General features: G+C 44.4%; 1 protein-coding gene across 1 annotated transcript in view; it reads left to right on the forward strand.

Moving 5' to 3' along the window:
- Positions 1 to 1,967: 1,967 nt before the first annotated feature.
- The window catches only part of SYNPO2L (synaptopodin 2 like), an 89,684-nt gene continuing 73,859 nt past the window's right edge, over positions 1,968 to 17,792 (forward strand). The window contains exon 1 of the mRNA XM_075842746.1: positions 1,968 to 2,072. Coding sequence (XP_075698861.1) covers positions 1,968 to 2,072 — 105 coding nt within the window. The remainder of the gene's footprint in view (positions 2,073 to 17,792) is intronic.

The raw sequence follows: 17,792 nt of genomic DNA on the forward strand, positions 1-17,792 counted from the left end.
GGAAGAAAATGTTGCTGCATAGGAAATTGTGAAGAGATGGTCATAAAACACAATCATTATAGTGGATCGGTCAGATATTTATTCTTCCCTATCTGAGTACAGCATATAGAAGCGACAGACAAGCTGATTTCAGCGTACTGTCATTTATTAGTTAATGTTCTGTAGTTTAGGATTCAGAACTTATATTTGCAGTGCGCAGCCACCTCAAGTATAATTCCAAATATATTCAGATTCACGCTCCATCCGCCCCGCAGCCTCTGATTGCCACTTTTCTCCCTATTACTAAGGCTGGGTTCACACGTGGCGGAATTTCACTTGAATTCCGCTGCGGACACTCCGCAGCGTTAATCCGCAGCGGAGCCGTTTCTCCATTGACTTCCACTTTTATTTAGCAGTGTTCGTTTAGACGATGCGTAAAATTCCGCTGCGGAGCATAGGCTGCGGAGCGGAATTTGGTGTCCGCAGCATGCTCTGTCTGTTGCGGACCAGTGGCGGACTGGTTGCGGACTCATGGCGGAATTTCTCCATTGACTTCAATGGAGATTCTAAATTCCGCAATGAAGTCTGCAGCTGTCATGCACATGTTATGTGTGCTGCGGATGCGTCTTGCTTTTTTGACATGACATTTCTTCATTCTGGCTGGACCTATGTATTTCTAGGTCTACAGCCAGACTGAGGAAGTCAATGGTAATGATGGGAGCGTTGCTAGGAGACGTCTGTAAATAGTCACTGTCCAGGGTGCTGAAAGAGTTAAGCGATCGGCAGTAACTGTTTCTGCACCCTGGACAGTGACTACCGATCCCAATATACAGCAACCTGTCAAAAAAATAGAAGTTCATACTTACCGAGAACTCCCTGCTTCTGTCTCCAGTCCGGCTTCTCAGGATGACGTTTCAGTCTAAGTGACGGCTGCAGCCAATCACAGGCTGCAGCGGTCACATGGACTGCCGCGTCATCCAGGGAGGTCAGGCTGGATGCCGAAAGAGGGACGCGTCACCAAGACAACGGCCGGTAAGTATGAAATTCGTTTACTTTCACTAGGGAAAGTGCTGTCCCTTCTCTCTATCCTGCACTGATAGAGAGAAGGGAAGCACTTTTACCACAGTCCGCAGCAGCTAGTCCGCATCAATTTACTGCACATTTTGGGCAGATCCGCCGCAGAATCTGCAACGCAGATTCTGTGCGGCATTGATGCGGACAGCTGCGGAGGAAATCCGCCACGTGGGGGCATGCCCTTAGCATATGGAAAATAGTGTCAATCAGCAGCTGGAAAGCGGGAAAATATGAGTATACTTGGACTTATACTTGTGGCGCTGGCCCTGCTAAGTTCTAAATACTCATAAACTACAGAACATTAACTAATAAGTTACAGCACGCTGAAGTCAGCTTGTCTGTCACTTCTTTAGGCTGTCCTCAGACAGCGCAGAATACATATCTGTTGCTTTGTCATATGTCTGCTACCTATATAATATTATTTTTTCCTATTCATAATTGAGGGTAGTTGTGTTCATCCTACATACTGAATTAACGTTTCCTTTTTTCTCTACAAATAGCTTCACTCCATGCCGTAGTATTCCAGTAATGTGAACAGGTGGGCACAGAAGGGGTCAGAACGCATTATTACTTAAAGGCAGTTTAGAAAGAGACGTCTATAATTAGACTGTAAAAAGGTTTGTGTGACAACGCTCCATAGATTGGTAGGAGGGATCTGCTATCAGAGAAGGGGTAAAAATGGGAGGGAGAGAAAAAAGGCAAGGGCAGGAAGATTGACATGACATGTGCTGGGGACGCCACTGGCTTCATCCCAAAAGTATCACTGACTCATGGTAACAAGTGGAGAAGGTCCCAGAAGAGTTGAGAGCAGCCGGTATCTCCACTCATGCTGTTTGCTTGCCTACTTTTGATACAGAGGAAGGGAGATGTGATGGAGATCAGATAATTAGACCTACAGAATAGAACCAAGAATCATGGAGAGCAACGACCAAATCCTCATCACATTATCCGGAGAGGGTCCCTGGGGCTTCAGACTGCACGGGGGAGCTGAGAAGAAATTACCTCTCCTGGTGTCAAAGGTATGCGCTCATCATGAGGCCTAGCACCACAAGGCCAAGTGGTTGCACTGACACAAATCTTATCAAGTTACCATCATATATTAAAAAATGCTTTACGCCGGTTTACACCATAGTAATGATTATTAATATTGTGGATAATAGCTATATTCTATCTTTATATAATGCACAGTGAATGATCTGCAGAACAAGCATGCTCTATTCATGTAATATCGGATAATGGCTGTATTGCATATCATTAACTATATTTACTATAGCACCGCAGCCCTGGTGTGTTTACTGTTTGCATTGATGTTAGTTTTTGCTTTTTTAGCTATAGGCACTTTTTATAGCACATCGAGACTGCCAAGACAAGGCATAATACTGTCATCTTCTGGTAGATTGTCAGAAATCGACATGAATATTATATAAAATACTCAATCATTTATTTTAGCATGCTTTCATTTAATCACATTTTTTACTTAGTTTTGTTCATACATAGGTAAAAAGAATACCTAAATTATCACATAAAAAGTGATGAAAAATCACATTTTGTGTTTCATGCTGCTCTTTGGGGAGAAGTTGTTAAACAATTGTTTCAATTCACACGTTTTTGTTTAATGGCAAACGTATGCAACTGTATAGACAAACGGTTGCATATATTTGGACATATGTAGGGTCGGATCATTTCTAATAGTCCCTTTGAACGTGTTAGCCAAACGTGGTGTGCACAGAGCCTAAGAAATACCCCTAGAAAAAATGCATGAAAATCTGCAAGTACTACCGCCAAGTAGTTAGGTCAAGAATATGTTCACATGTGGCAGTTTTGTTGCAGAAGTTTCTGCGACTGTCCTATTGCTCTTAATGGAGATTGCACAAATCGATGCACATGCTGAAAAAACAAACCCTTCAGATGTATGGAACTGATCGCAGAAAGAGTTAGAGAAATATTGAAGCTGGTTTTGAAAGAACATTACAACTATTACATTCAATTGTTATTTGAGCGGCAGGACAAGTAGAACAATGGATAACAGAAATAGTATTTTATACGTTTATGCCATATAATAATGTTATAATATCTGCGGTGCTTTAAATAAACTTTGCATATGCAGTAATTACAATGATATTACAAATGTTGCCCCCACCAAATAAAAATAAAATTGCAATTCAGAAAAATGTAAAAAAGACAAAACTGCTACCATTGTAAAATAGTAGTAACTTGTGCAAATTCTTAGGGTCAGTTCACACAGAGTTCTTTGGCTCCGATTTTGCCGTGGAAACCGCATCGGAATAAACAATAATAAATGGTTTCAATCGCCCCACATTGATTTCAATGGGAGGCAGAGCCGTTTGAGTGGGAACAAAAAGCGGCATGCTCTTTCTTGCCGCGGTTTCTGACTCTGACCTCCTATTGAAATCAATCGGAGGCAGAAAAACCTGCGGTGCTCATTTCTGTGCGTTTTCCGCTTAGTTTTTTTGCCTGCGGACAAAAAACGCCGGATTAAAAGGCAGAAAAAAACCCTGCAGCCAGTTCAAAATCTGCCTCAAAATTCCTGAAGGCATTTTGAGGCAGATTTTTTTCTGCCTGCAATAAACTCCACATGAACAGGGCCTTAAAGTGCATCTGTCATGACAGCTGCACTTTATACTTGTATAGCCCTGTTATAAATAACTATTTAGGCCATGCAGCATGTACATGTGTAACAACAATAACATATGGAACAGTGACACAGGCCACCAAAATCACTACAGTTAAAAGATCAGATAATGCCGTCACTGAGCATGCTGAAATATTAAATTCTGATTTCTTTTTAGTATTCCGTTGTGCTACATCGTCTTACTAACCACCAGTTTCTGTCCCAACCAAATAACGGAGGAAGGAGTTGTGTAACAATATGGGCATGTTGAGTTACAATTGTTAGTTTAGGAAGCCTTCACACACAGTGGGGCAGATTTACAGCGCCAGTCTTAGCTTTCTGCACCGCAGGAATAAGAAGTGATTTATTAGGAGCTACACACCTCCTAATAAATAAATTGCATCTTTCTATTGGCCGTGCGCCACAATCGTGGCATAAAAATGCAACTGTGCCCCCCGATCGGGACATACATATTTTTTTTACTCACCACACTGCTCCGTTTTTCTTCTTAGGCTCCTACATCAGGCCCGGCAAAGGTCTGTGGCGCATACAAGGTGCCAACACCGAACAATCTCTGGACGTTATATTACATGCGGCACACAATGTCCAGCATCAGAATGTTGTGTGATATATCACATACAATGCCCTGATGCTGCCCAGCATCAGTACATTGTATGTAACGCATCTTCATGGGGACCCGAAGGGGAAAAGAAAAACGGGAGTTAATTTTTAGAAAGTAAATTATTTATTGTATTTTAATGTCCAATCATGAGGCCTGCCTGTAACCTGGAATGCCCCTGGCCACAGAGTGCCATCTATGCCATCTAGGAGCTGGCGTAGATTTCCACTATAATTTGCGTTCGTTTCTGGCATAAATTATAGTAAATTTGTAAAGCCACAGCTGGCCCTGCCCCTTCAACTAAGCTCCACCCACTTTCTTTTAAAAAGCCACTTAATTGGTCCAAAAGTCAAAATTTTCCCTGCAAATTGCAACTTTTGAACAGTTTGTGGCTTTTCTACACAAGAAAACTGGCGTAGAAAAGTTAATTAATTCCTGCCAATGACTGTGGCCTAGTGCTATTAGAAATAGAAGAAATATTACTTCTAAAGCTGGCCATACACATTAGATCAAAGTATAACTGACAAATTGTATGAGGTCCTTCCGATAAAGAAGGCATGTTGCATGTGCCTTATCCTGTGCTGCTGTGAGAGATAACCGGCCATCAGCTTATTCCTCTCTTTTGCATAGAATTAATAATTTTCCATTGATCGTGTTGAAGGAAATATCTGTTTCTGTTTGCCTTTTTCCCACCAAGTTTTCCAATTCCGAAAAAAAAATGTTGATTCTACTTTAACATAAGGAACAGGACTGTACGGCAACCAAAGCCGCCACAAGAGAAGCAGACCATCAACCCAGAGGGAAGACCAAGCGTACTGACACTTTCTCCACTCACATAAACAGATTAAGGCCCTGTTCACACAGAGTTTTTTTGGCGCTGATTTTGACATGGAAACCGTGTCGGAATCAGCACCAACATTTTTTCGAAATCGCCCCCTATTGATTTTAATCGGAGCCAGAGGCCTTTCTCTTTTCCGGGCGGCTTTCAGCCAGTCCCGGGAAAAAAGTGGCTTGTCCTTTCCTGCCGTGGTTCTATCTCTGATCTCCCATTGAAATCAATAGGAGGCAGAATAAACCTGCGGCGCTCGTTTCCGAGCGTTTTTCGCTGTGTTTTTTAGCCGCAGTCCTTGCATTAGTTTTAATGGCTGCAGGCGAAAAATGCAGCGAAAAAACACGACAAAAAAGTGCATGCAGGTCATAATCTGCCTCAAAATTCCTGAAGGAATTCTGAGTCAGATTTTTTTCTGCCTGCAAAAAAAACTCAGTGTGAACAGGGCCTAAAAAGCTCAACACTTCCCCTGGCCTCAATCTGCACCCTGACAGCAGTATTAGTAGAAACGGAATCATTTTTGTTGTAGGATATTGATGCAAAATGGAATGCTCACTATATGGTGGCCATATCTTTCTGGTCTATGGCCAGCTTAAAGGGGTTTTCCCATGAGAGACATTTATGACATATCCACAGGATATGTCATAAATGTCAGATGGATACCTCTGGTACCCACATCTATCTCTAGAACGGGGCCCCCTAAACCCCGTAGCTACACTGCTTCCGTAACTGCCATTCACTACTATGGGAGTTACGGAAATAGCGTAGCCCAGCGAGCTACGTTTTTTTCGTAACTCCCGACTATAGAATCAGGAAGTGGCCGGGGAGGCAGAGGGAGCAGAAAAAGGTGGAGCGGGGTTTAGGGGGCCCCTTTCTAGAGATAGGTGTGGGTCCCAGAAGTGGGACCTGCATTTATCTGACATTTATGACGTTTCTTGTGGATATGTCATAAATGTCTCTGATGGGAAAACACTTTTAAGTGATTTCACTTATGGAAAAATTAAACAGTCAGTGGTAGGTCTGCCTTAGACAGCTGCAATATGTTCATGGTTAAAGCAGAATATCAAGTGACCTTCAGTCAACCACAATGTGACTTGCTGAAGGTGCATTTGATGAGTACTTGACACCATGTTTCTCGCAGTGTTTCAGCTTTCTGTCATCAACTGATAAACCCCATCACCGGACAATCTGAAGAAAAGATAAAAGAAAACTTAAAAAAAATGTTACTGCATTATATACACTTCATAAATATGCGCAAAATTTCTGAACTGTAGCTAAATTATGAATCTGACAACATTTAAGATCATATTGTGAATATGATACTACCCTCCCTGACATAATACAGGATTTAACAGCCCCTCTCTGCCACGTCTTTGGTTATTACTTGTTGTTTACAGAATTATATTGTTATACATGGCATAACTACAACTTTATTGGGCCTGGAGGATGAGGGGGGCCTGTTAGGTGCAAAAACATAATTCCTTTTTGTGGGTAATTACTAGAAATGGGCTTTCAGCCATCTCGTTCTTTGATGTCGTATTTACTTTGTGCAGAAGATCTGGTATATGACACTTCTATCCGTTCCTTAAAGGCAATTTTTTTTTAAATTAAATCAATGTTTTATTTAATCTTGAACAAATGTTTATTTGGTTTTTATTTAAAACCTTTTTTACTTTTTGTCAAACAGCTTCTTTGTATCCTAAATACATAGAAGCTGTATCTGCTGGTCAAAGCCGAATCTGTCAGGTCTGAAGGACTGATGTCAGGCTTTGGTGAACGCTGGTCCTGCGTGCCTCTGACATGCAAGATCAAGCTATTCTTGATCACATCTAAGTTCATCTCAAAAAGTAAACATTTTTTTTAATAAAAAGCATTAAAAAAAGTTGTTCAAAATGAAATAAAACATTGATTTATTAAAAAGTCTTCAAAAGTTGACATAGGCTTTAAATCCTACTCATGTAAAAAAAAAAAAATATACTACAGTGCAGAAGCGCTCAGTTGTGCACTCAGTTTCTGCCCGGCTTTTCGCGGTAAGCCGAGTGAGCATTTTACGGACTCATAGACCTTCTATTGAGCTCGTACACCACTCACTCGTCTTTCTGAGGAATGTTGAGCAGAGTCGAGCAGAAACAAAGAGGCACAGCGCTCACCTGAGCACTTCCACTGCTTTATTTTAGCGATCGGTGGGGGTCTCAGTGCTCGGACCCCTACAGATTAAATCTTTTGACATGTCACTATGACATGTTGAAAGTTTTTTGAAAGTATAGGTACACTTTAAGCTTAATAGGCCCATAATTCTTTTAGGCATCAGAGCTCTATTTTTTTGGTACAGAGCTCCAAATACCGTGCTTCGCTTCATGCTACCGCTGTAGCAGTCATAACGGCTGCTATGTGGACCGCGGCATGAGGGTGTCCGTGCCACCCGCTGACACGTGCCCCCCATGCCGGTGGCTCCGCTAGCAGCTGGTATGGCTTCTACAGCGGTAGACTACTCCACATTCAATAATATCTGCATCCTTAGGACGCAGATACTATTGAACACCATTCGTCGCAGGAACGGGGCCTAGGTAAATAGAAGTTTTTTGTTTTATTTGTTTTGGGGGCAATATATGGCGCTATTTACAGGGGGCTGTATGGCACTATCTACAAGGGGAAGAACTATCTACAAGGGGGGCTGTATAGCACTTTATACAGGAGGGGCTATATAGCATTGTCTGCAGGGGGCTGTATAGCATTGTCTGCAGGGTAGGGGGCTGTAAAATACTGTCTGCTTCGGGGACTGCATAGCACTGTCTACAGGGGGGTCTGTATAGGACTGTCTACAGGGGGGCTGTATAGCACTGTCTACATGGGTGGCTGTATAGCACTGTCTACAAGGGGAACTGTATAGCACTGTCTACAGGGGGCTGTATAGCACTGTCTACAAGGGGGGCTGTATAGCACTGTCTACAAGGGGGGCTGTATAGCACTGGCTACAGGGGGGCTGTATAGCACTGTCTACAGGGGGGCTGTATTGCACAGTATATAGGGGGGCTGTATAGCACTGTCTACAGGGGGGGGCTGTATAGCACTGTCTACAGGGGGGGCTGTATAGCGCTGTCTACAGGGGGGGCTGTATAGCACTGTCTACAGGGGGGCTGTATAGCACTGTCTACACCGGTGGCTGTAAAGCACTGTCTACAGGGGTGACTGTATAGCATTGTCTATGAGGGGGGGGGGCTGTATAGCACTGTCTACAGGGGGGGTGTATAGCACTGTCTACAGAGGGGCTGTATGGCACAATCTACAGGGGGGAAGTATGGTACACTCTACAGGGGGGCTGTGTGTAGCAGCCAAGGGAGGGGAGGCCAGTCAAAAGTTTTCTATGGGGCCCAGTGTTTCATAGTAATGCCCCTGCTCCTAGAGCTGCATGATAAAATTCTGGCTGCCTGCATCCACCACTAAGAGGAAGTCACTACATATGGATTTATATTGTTCCTATTGAACTCAATAATCACTGTGCATTAAAGAGGCTCTGTCACCAGATTTTGCAACCCCTATCTGCTATTGCAGCAGATAGGCGCTGCAATGTAGATTACAGTAACGTTTTTATTTTTAAAAAACAAGCATTTTTGGCCAAGTTATGACCATTTTTGTAGTTATGCAAATGAGGCTTGCAAAAGTCCAAGTGGGTGTGTTTAAAAGTAAAAGTCAAAGTGGGCGTGTATTAGGTGCGTACATCGGGGCGTTTTTAATACTTTTACTAGCTGGGCGCTCTGATGAGAAGTATCATCCACTACTCTTCAGAACGCCCAGTTTCTGGCAGTGCAGACACAGCGTGTTCTCGAGAGATCACGCTCTGACGTCACTCACAGGTCCTGCATCGTGTCAGACGAGCGAGGACACATCGGCACCAGAGGCTACAGTTGATTCTGCAGCAGCATCAGCGTTTGCAGGTAAGTAGCTACATCGACTTACCTGCTAACGCCGATGCTGCTGCAGAATCAACTGAAGCCTCTGGTGCCGATGTGTCCGACACGATGCAGGACCTGTGAGTGACGTCACAGATCTGCACTGCCAGAAGCTGGGCGTTCTGAAGAGAAGTGGATGATACTTCTCGTCAGAGCGCCCAGCTAGTAAAAGTATTAAAAACGCCCCGATGTACGCACATAATACACTTGGACTTTTACTTTTAAACACACCCACTTGGACTTTTGCTAGCCTCATTTGCATAACTACAAAAATGGTCATAACTTGGCCAAAAATGCTTGTTTTTAAAAAATAAAAACGTTACTGTAATCTACATTGCAGCGCCTATCTGCTGCAATAGCAGATAGGGGTTGCAAAATCTGGTGACAGAGCCTCTTTAAGCTTCCACTATTGGCAACAGCATTTTCTCATTTAATTTGTGTTTTCTCCTGAACTGTAGATGGGAGAGGGGAGGGGGTGTTTCCAGGTACTAGGAAACCTTACTTACGTTTGCCCTGGCAATTTAAAGGACTTTTACAGTATTTTGTTGTGATTGTATGCAAGTAATGTCACCCCTGATGACTTGGAGAGTTTGAGGCTCTTGGAAATAGATCCATCATCATCAAGTCATCAGACAAGGGGGACAATGTGGTCGTCATGGATCGCCATGCATACATCAACATGTGCCATCCGGTCCTTGACGACCGCATGTGCTATGAAATCATCCCCTCCAACCCCAATAATTCTTACAAGCAGATACTTTGAAAAATCCTTGTGACAGCAAAAAGTGAGGTCCTTATTGACCAAGGAGCGTTAATGTTCCTCCTACCAGAATTCCCGGTGATGGTGACTTTCTACAGTGTACCCAAGATACATAAAGGTCATATTCCACTAAAAGGTCGCCCCTAAGTGGCAGGAATTGACAGCATCATACAAAATGCAAGTATTTATGTGGACCGTATCCTTCGCCCATTTGTGATCACGCTACCCTCTTTCGTGAGGGACACAATGGACATTTTAAAACAAATAGAAGGTATACAATTAGACACAGATGTACAGCTAGCTAGCATCGATGTTGAGGTCCTGTATAGTTCCATAATTCATGCCAGGGGTGGTGAAGTTGTGAAATATTTCCTGAAATCGAGGGGTACCCAATATACTAACCACAATATATTTGTCATGAAACTTCTCAAGTTTGTGCTGGAACACAACTCCTTTGTCTTTGATAGAACATTTTACCACCAGCTCAGGGGAGTGGCTAAGGGAAGTCCATGTGCCCCAACCTTCGCCAATCTCTTCCTGGGCTGGTGGGAAAAGGAATATGTGTTCCAGGACTGTATGGAACAATTTACTAAGAACATCATATTATGGCTCAGATATATTGATGACGTGCCTGATTTGGAAAGGCTCTAAATCAGACTATGGAGAATTATAGGCACCTATGATGCATGACACTAGCAAGTCAGAGAGATATTGAATACCTACTGGGGGATTTTAAAAGCTGACCCACATATAGGGGAACCTTTGGATGAACGACCAGCAATAACATACCGGAGAAGACGTAATTTAGAGGATAAATTAGTGCACAGCCACATGCAACCAGTGTTTGAACAGACATGGTTGCCCAGGGCCCCATTGGGGACATACTGCTGTGGGACATGCAAAGCCCGCAGGTCAATAACAGTTGGTAAGACCTTTTCAAACACAACCTCGGGCCATATACATTAAATCTATGACTTTATTAACTGTAAGACCCAAGGAGTGATATGCTTGATGACGTGTAGCTGCAGTGTGCAATATATAGGGAAGACCATTCGAGAATTCCGCAGATGCATCAGGGACCACATAAATGATGTGGTGAGAAAGGCAGAGACCCCGATTTCCGCCACATATGGGACAAACATCAAGGCAACCCAGACCATCTAAATTTTCAAGGAATCAAGAGGGTTCACCCCCTATCACGAGGAGGCAATTGGGATAAACGCATCCTACAGAGGGAGGCATGTTGGATTTTTTTGATGAACACAGTGAAACCTGGAGGTCTTAATGACAATATCTCATACACATGCTTTCTCTAGGTTAGGGAAGTAATCTACATCATATCCCTATCCACAGCCCCCTTAATCTACTTGATACCCTGAATCTATAATAAATATTAGCATTGTTCCAAAGGAATATTGATCAATTGTTCTCTAGGGTAGGTATGACTAGTACTATCGATATGTTAATATTAGTGCATCATTTGTTGATTAGGGAATAGATGCAAAAGAATATTGATCAATGCTTATCTCCGAAGGGTAGGTATGACGAGTATCATCGACATGACAATATTAGTGCCTCATTTGTTGATTAAGGAATAAATGTCTTACTGACCCTGATTTGTAAATGAGACCTCTATTTCAGTACACTGAGGAATGTCCATGAAGTAACACATGTGCGTATGCATATATATATTTTTTGTTATCTAACAGTGGCTTAGGGCAATACGGCCTGTTTGAACCAAACTGAGCCGTATATCATACTGTATCTCTAATATTCTTCCCTGGTTCTCTATGTGCCGGAGTATACCTCAAATGCTTCCGGTATTCAGCTACACTATCGACAATTTATGTTTATGCAGAGCGCCACTACTGCAAGGCCGCTCAGGAGGTTCCCATAGCAACCTAACGCCTAGCGTGGATTTGTCTACCTGCTGAGTGGTGATCGGGACCCGCCCAGAGCGGCGGACAACTGTCACTATGACGCTGCCCGATTGGGTGAATGAGAGGGCTCGGTCGGCTTGTGACAGCCGGGACTTAAACTATTAATGTCCGGCGTTCAGCTTGAGCGCCTCACGGTCAGACACCTGTGCAGTCACTATGATCCACACAACGGGGGGCTTGATATATGCACTCAAGTGTATACCAGCTGCCCTTGTTATGAATGAATGTACACCTCTGAAGATATATCTACATAACTAAGGGATGTTGAAATGCATTAGGTGTCTCACAATAATCACAATAGAGAAATCACATTCTCAACTCTAATCCAGGCAGGGTACAGCTGTATTTGTTCTGTTCATCTAGGGTAGGGATAGTGCAATATTGTGGCTGGTTATTTATAGCTACTTCATCCCTGCTGAACTCTGCCTAGACTGTTCCCTGCGTGGTTAGCCCGATACTTTGAATTTTGGGCTAGGTTAGCCCAGTTTTTAATTTGAACCAAATTTATGAGGTTTTAGCAATCCTAATTCAGGCGGTATCTATATATGATTGTATGCAGGGGCATTGCTAGGGTCTTAAGAGATCAGGGGCACAAAAGCATATGCCCCCCTTCAAAGATAGATAGATAGATAGATAGATAGATAGATAGATAGATAGATAGATAGATAGATAGATAGATAGATAGATAGATAGATAGATAGATAGATAGATAGATAGCGAAGACAGCTTTGATAACACATAATAGGCTGACAAAAACAATGGCTCAGAAGTAAACTCTCCTTGGATATTACACTGATGAATTAAAATAATTTCTTTGGGGCCTGAAACATGTATTCATAGTAGACCTCCCCCCAAATAATTTGCTGTGTCATAAAAACGAATCTATGTAAGATAGTAGGCCTCTAAGTAATACAGTTACCATGTAAAACCACTATAGAAGGGCCAAATAATACAGCCACACAATGATCACATATTATCACCACATTGTGACTTGATAATACCACCATAATGTTACTGAATAATACCTCCACACTATGAGCACATATTACCACCACGTTGTGACTAAATAATGCCACCATACTGTTACTGAATAAAATCCCCATATCATGACCACATGTTACCACCACATAGTGACTAAATAATACCACCATACTGTTACTGAATAAAACACACTGTACAAAGACCAATATTACCACCATATAGTGACTGAATAATACCTTCACATCATGACCACATATTACCACTACATAGTGACTGCATAATACCCCCATACTGTTGCTGAATAATACTGCTACACCACAACCACATAGTGACCAAATAATACCCACATACTGTTACTGAATAATACCACAAAACCATAGCCACATAGTGACTGAATAATACCCCCCTACTTTAGATACACAGCCCACCAAATAAATAAATTGTACTTACCTGGCCTTCTTCCTGGGATGGACGGAGCATTCTAGACGGGACCCTTGCGTAGGCTAGCGTGATGCAGTGACGTCATCATGCCGGCCTGCGCAGGGACTCCGTCCCAGGGTTTTATAGGCTGCAGGTCTAACTTGGCCTGCAGCCTATAATATTCAATTGTGTCTGTGTCATGAGGATGCAGATACAATTGAATATGGCTGTTGCTAGCACCAAGAATGAGTGGCTCCATGCTGCCCAGCCCATTAATGTTATGTGCTGGGCAGTGCGGGCTCCCTCAACCTGCGGGCCCCATAGCAGCCGCTATGGATGCTATAGTGGGCAGGAGGCCCTGAGAGGATGGGGGTCCTGGGCAATATAACAGTTTCTCCCCCCCCTAACGCTAACCTGGAGATCCAGGGCACTAGGCAAAAAATCAGGGGCATGAGCCCCGAGTGCCTGGTGCTAACGACGCCCCTGAATGTATATTGAACTGCAGTTATTGTTATTAGTCTTCATTATGCATTGTCCTTCAGGTTGCTGTATTGGACCACTATGGTCATACCTCCCAACTTTCAAGTATCGCAAGGAGAGACAACAGATGCGTTGTGCAAAGCGCGCCGTGGCAAATGTTTCCCCTGTTAAGCCACGCCTGTAAACCCACCCATTCCCCACCAATACACACACAGTTCAGCCCACACAGTATAATGTCTACATTGTGGCCTCCACACAGTATAATGCCCCCAGAGCTGCACCCACACACAGTATAATGCCCCCATAGCAGTACCCCACACAGTATAATGCCCCATAGTGCCCCCCACCCACAGTATAATGCCCCCATAGGTCCCTCCCACACACTATAATGCCCCCACACAGTATCATGCCCCATAGCTGCCCCCACACACAGTATAATGCTCCCATAGCTGCCGCTATGCAGTATAATGCCACCATGCTGCTCCCATACAGTCTAATGCCCCCATAGATGCCCCATACAGTATAATTCCACCATAGCTGCCCCCATATAGTATAATGTCCCATTGCTGCCCCCCATACCCAGTATAATGCCCCCATAGTGCCTAATAAAAAACAAAACATAATCACCTAACCAGGAGATCCCTCTACTCCTCCGGTCTGTGCTATGATTGGCTCGGTAGAGACAGGCGCTATGACATCACTGCATTACGCCTTTCTACGCCAAGCTGCTCCTGACCTAAGGACACATATACAGACAAACCACGGAAAGCGGGACACCTCCTGGAATCAGGGACTGTCCTGCTGGATCCGGGACAGTTGGAAGGTCCTTTCTTTTTTTGTTGTTATAGATATTTGTCAGTGGATCCTGCCTGTCTTAATAGGATCCACTAGCAGTTTAATATCTATGAGGTCTGAGAAACAGTCCGTCAACTACTCCTTGCAGTAAAAACGAGGATTTATCAGTTTGAAATTGTGGGAATGAGATCTGAATTGCATTCTGCAGCCTGCTATTTATTAGAACACATGCAACCTGCAGTAGCTAAACGGTTCTAAATGCTTAATAAAAATGTTTAATGCTTTTTAGCCCATAATACATGCAATTCAATAAAAAAAAATAAATTATGATCCCATAGTATTCATAGCCTTTAAGCCTCATGAATAAGAGCATATTATGACTTTGTACAACCTTCGAAGGGTAAGGTGGCCATAGCTGTGTACTTTACCATACTTTACCTCTCTATGCCTGATTTTATAAGGAAGCATGCATAGATTTTTTTCTGTTGGGTTCCATACGAATCTGCCAGAAAGAAATTGTGTCATGCTCTATCGGACACTGTATTATGGAGCTATTCTTTCTCCAGAAATATTGCCCTCCCTAGTTCGAAGCAGCTGTGTGCTTCTGTACTGCCTTTGTGAGTCCTGAGCCGGCTATAGACAATTTCATGTTTATAATGCCTGCCTGATGGTCCCTCAACTTCTGCCGTCAGGGTAAATAAGGATCAGCTTGGATTTTAATGTGTATGATCCTTTGTTTTCCAGGGAGATAAGTGGGGCCAGAATTTTCTGGCAGCTGTTTTCCTCCTGTCCTGTCCCTATCGAAATAATGTTTTAAGGATTTAATATAATTTGGAATTTACTCATTTAAATAGGCTTCTTAGGATTGCGAGTGTGGAGTGTTGAGTATACATGTAATGACAGGGGGGTAGGGAAACGGACAAGTGAGCCCTAGTCTACCCGCCACTCTGTCCCTGCCTACTTGCAACGACCCGCCCTAGGCGACGGGGTACAACTGGGCGGCGGTCCCTGCGCTCAGTAAATGCACGACAAACACGACAAACATACAAGGGAATACAAGCAAGGGAAAGGGGCAGTTGCCCACGGCAACACCGTGAGCAACCAGAGTGGTGAACGAGCCGAGTCAAGCCAGGAGTGTGCGAGGTACCAAACGAAGAGCAGAAGAGTAGTCAGTAAGCCAGGGTCTGTATGGAGCAGGATCAAAATAGAAGGAGCTGTAGCTGGGCCGGGAAACCACACAAAAAGAATCACAAGCACCGAGGGACAGGAAGGGCAGGCTTAAATAGACCGAGGGCGGGAGCTAGCTGAGTCTGGCCAGGTTGCGATAGGCTCTCCCACTCCTAAGGCCTAGAACCAAATCGTACGATAATCCCTGCATCAACAGTACAGAGCACTGCTCCAAATGCATGGAGCCAACAAGGAGTTCAAACCCAGGAGTATGCTGTGTAAAATAACCATTAGCAAGAGGAGTGGAGTCGATACCCACTACTGGGACAGGTTTAGGCAAATCAATCAGAGGCATAGCAAGAGACATAGCAAATTCCACAGACATGATATTAGTAGAGGACCCTGAATCCACGAAGGCACTGCCGGTAGCAGACCTACCACCAAAAGAGACCTGAAAGGGAAGCTAGATCTTAGTACGTTTCCTATTTACGGGAAATACCTGTGCGCCCAAGTGACCTCCCCGATGATCACTTAGGCGCGGAAGTTCTCTGGTTGCATTCTTACGCTTAGGACAGTTGTTCACTTGATGCTTGTCATCCCCACAGTAGAAGCAGAGACCATTCTTCCTGCGGAATTCTCTACGTTGTTGGGGGGACACGGAGGCCCCGAGTTGCATAGGTATCTCTGAGTCTTTTGGGGAGGAACGAAGCAACGGAACTTCGGGAGGCATCATGGGGGAGTCGGAGGAGAAAACACATAAACGTTCACGTTGTCGCTCCCTGAGACGTCGGTCAAGTCGTACCGCTAAAGCCATAACCTGGTCTAGGAAGTCAGAAGAGGGATAGCTAACTAGCAGGTCTTTCAGGGCATTCGACAGACCCAACCTAAACTGGCACCTTAAGGCAGGGTCATTCCACCGAGAAGCTACGCACCACTTCCTAAAGTCAGAACAATACTCCTCAACAGGTCTCTTACCCTGACGTAAGGTCACCAGCTGACTCTCGGCAAAGGCAGTCCTGTCAGTCTCGTCATAAATAAGTCCGAGAGCAGAAAATAAACAATCAACGGAGGAAAGTTCAGGGGCGTCAGGAGCCAAGGATAAGGCCCACTCTTGGGGCCCTTCCTGGAGCCAGGACATAATTATACCCACCCGCTGGCTCTCAGAACCTGAGGAATGAGGCTTTAAACGAAAGTAAAGCCTACAACTCTCCCGAAAGGAGAGAAAAGCCCTCTGGTCCCCTTAGAACCGGTCGGGCAACTTGAGGTGGGGTTCAAGAGGTGAGGTGAGGGGAACTACCAAGGTAGCATCAGGCTGGTTGACCCTCTGAGCTAGGGCCTGGACCTGTAGGGAGAGACCCTGCATTTGCTGAGCCAGGGTCTCACGGGGGTCCATAGTGGTGTCAGGGACCAGGGTAGACTAGGTATGGGCTTGTGATTATGTAATGACGGGGGGTAGGGAAACGGACAAGTGAGCCCTAGTCTACCCGCCACTCTGTCCCTGCCTACTTGCAACGACCCGCCCTAGGCGACGGGGTACAACTGGGCGGCGGTCCCTGCGCTCAGTAAGTGCACGACAAACACGACAAACATACAAGGGAATACGAGCAAGGGAAAGGGGCAGTTGCCCACGGCAACACCGTGAGCAACCAGAGTGGTGAACGAGCCGAGTCAAGCCAGGAGTGTGCGAGGTACCAAACGAAGAGCAGAAGAGTAGTCAGTAAGCCAGGGTCTGTATGGAGCAGGATCAAAATAGAAGGAGCTGTAGCTGGGCCAGGAAACCACACGAAAAGAATCACAAGCACCGAGGGACAGGAAGGGCAGGCTTAAATAGACCGAGGGCGGGAGCTAGCTGAGTCTTTGCCAGGTTGTGATAGGCTGTCCCACTCCTAAGCCTGCCAGCCTGAGTGGTGGAAGCTGGAGTCAGTCTCAGGGATGTAGATTTAGGTGCTGACTGATTAATTATGGGAGTTAACCCCGAAGCTGTGCCTGGCAGATCCTTTACAATAGAGGGCAATATTACTAAATGAATGGCCGCATGCAATATTACTATAGCGGCTGCTACAGAGGGAATGGGCAGCCAACAGCAACTTACCCCTGCAAAATCTACTGATTGCTGTGGGTCTCGGGAGCCGGACCTTACATTAAAGGGGTTGTCTGTGATGAGAC

The sequence above is a fragment of the Rhinoderma darwinii genome, chromosome 11, assembly GCF_050947455.1.
Source record: "Rhinoderma darwinii isolate aRhiDar2 chromosome 11, aRhiDar2.hap1, whole genome shotgun sequence".
Lineage (NCBI taxonomy): Eukaryota > Metazoa > Chordata > Amphibia > Anura > Rhinodermatidae > Rhinoderma > Rhinoderma darwinii.